Here is a 1749-nt window from a genome sequence, read left to right on the forward strand (position 1 = left end):
TGGTTGGTTGGATGGTTGGTTGGTTGGTTGAGTTGGATGGTTGGTTGGTTGGATGGATGGTTGGCTGGTTAGATGGTTGGTTGGGTGTGGGTTGGTTGGATGACTGTTTGATATTTTGGTTGGATGGTTGGTTAGTTGGATGGTTGGTTGGGTTTTTGGTTGGATGGTTGGTTGTATGGCTGTTTGGGTGGGTGGGTGGGTAGTTGGATGGTTGGATGGTTGGTTGGTTGGCTGGATGGTTGGCTGGATGGTTGGTTGGTTGGTTGGTTAGATGGTTGGGTGGGTTGTGGGTTGGCTGGATTGTTGTTTTTTTGTTTGGTTGGTTGATTGGTTAGTTGGATGGATGGATGGTTGGTTGGGTTGTGGGTTGGTTGGATGATTGTTTGATTTTTTGGTTGGATGGTTGGTTAGTTGGATGGTTGGTTGGGTTGTTGGCTGGATGGTTGGTTGGATGGTTGATTGGTTGGTTGGATGGTTGGTTGGATGGTTAGTTGGGTGGATGGTTGGATGGTTAGTTGGGTGAATAGTTGGTTGGGGGTGTGTTTGGTTGCTTGGTTGGTTGTTTTGGTGGGTGGGTGGGTGGTCGGGTGGGTGGTTAGATGGGTGGGTGGGTGGTTAGATGGGTGGGTGGGTGGTTAGATGGGTGGGTGGGTGGGTGGGTGGGCAGATATTTGGCCAGTTGACATTGACCAGTTCTGACTGGACACCTGGACAGCGGGTTGACGCGATGGTGCATGGGAACCCTGGGGGGAGGGGGGGGGGTGTTCCGGGGGGGGGGGGGGGGGGGGGGGGGGCGGGTGTCCCCCTGGGGGGGCTCAGGGTTGGGGGGACCCTGGGGTGCCACCGGGGGGTGGAGCGACCCACGGGGCTTTCGGGGGGGGGGATGGTTTATGGGGGGTCGGCTGGAGGGGGGGGTCTCATCATCCATCGGGGAGCAGTGGGGGGGGGTGGGTCCTCGGGGGGCTGGGGGTGGGGGTGGGGGTGTCAGTGGCCACGCCCCTCCCCCCACAGGCGCCCCAGGGACCCTCTGGGTGGGCACCGTGTGGCCCCGCAGCGCCCAGCTGCACTGGGCGCCCCCCCACGCCCCCCCCGACGGCTACGACCTCGTCTACGGTCCCCCCGGAGGACCCCAGCAGGTGATGACCCCCCCCCGGGGCACCCCATGACCCCCCCGGGGACCCCAATACCGCCCCCAGACCCCAATAATCCACTGGAGACCCAAATCCTCCGCCAGGGACCCCGATAACCCCTGGGGGGACCCCAGTAGCCCCTGGGGGACCCCAATAACCCACCAGGGACCCCAGTAACCCCTGGGGGGACCCCAGTAACCCCTGGGGGACCCCAATAGCCCACCAGGGACCCCAGTAACCCCTGGGGGGACCCCAGTAACCCCTGGGGGACCCCAATAGCCCGCCAGGGACCCCAGTAACCCCTGGGGGACCCCAATAGCCCACCAGGGACCCCAGTAACCCCTGGGGGGACCCCAGTAACCCCTGGGGGGACCCCAATAGCCCGCCAGGGACCCCAGTAACCCCTGGGGGGACCCCAGTAACCCCTGGGGGACCCCAATAGCCCGCCAGGGACCCCAGTAACCCCTGGGGGGACCCCAGTAACCCCTGGGGGACCCCAATAGCCCACCAGGGACCCCAGTAACCCCTGGGGGACCCCAGTATCCCTTGTGGGACCCCAATAGCTCCTCGGGGACCCCAATAACTCCTCGGGGACCCCAATATCCCGTGTGGGACCCCC

General features: G+C 63.2%; 1 protein-coding gene across 1 annotated transcript in view; it reads left to right on the forward strand.

Moving 5' to 3' along the window:
* LOC121082055 (tenascin-X-like) overlaps nucleotides 1-1166 on the forward strand; it is a 39281-nt gene extending 38115 nt beyond the window's left edge. Inside the window, 1 exon segment of the mRNA XM_040581397.1 lies at nucleotides 1012-1166. Within this exon segment, the coding sequence (XP_040437331.1) occupies nucleotides 1012-1166 (155 nt within the window).
* Nucleotides 1167-1749: the final 583 nt, after the last annotated feature.

This window comes from Falco naumanni, unplaced genomic scaffold (assembly GCF_017639655.2).
Source record: "Falco naumanni isolate bFalNau1 unplaced genomic scaffold, bFalNau1.pat scaffold_222_arrow_pat_ctg1, whole genome shotgun sequence".
Taxonomy (NCBI): domain Eukaryota; kingdom Metazoa; phylum Chordata; class Aves; order Falconiformes; family Falconidae; genus Falco; species Falco naumanni.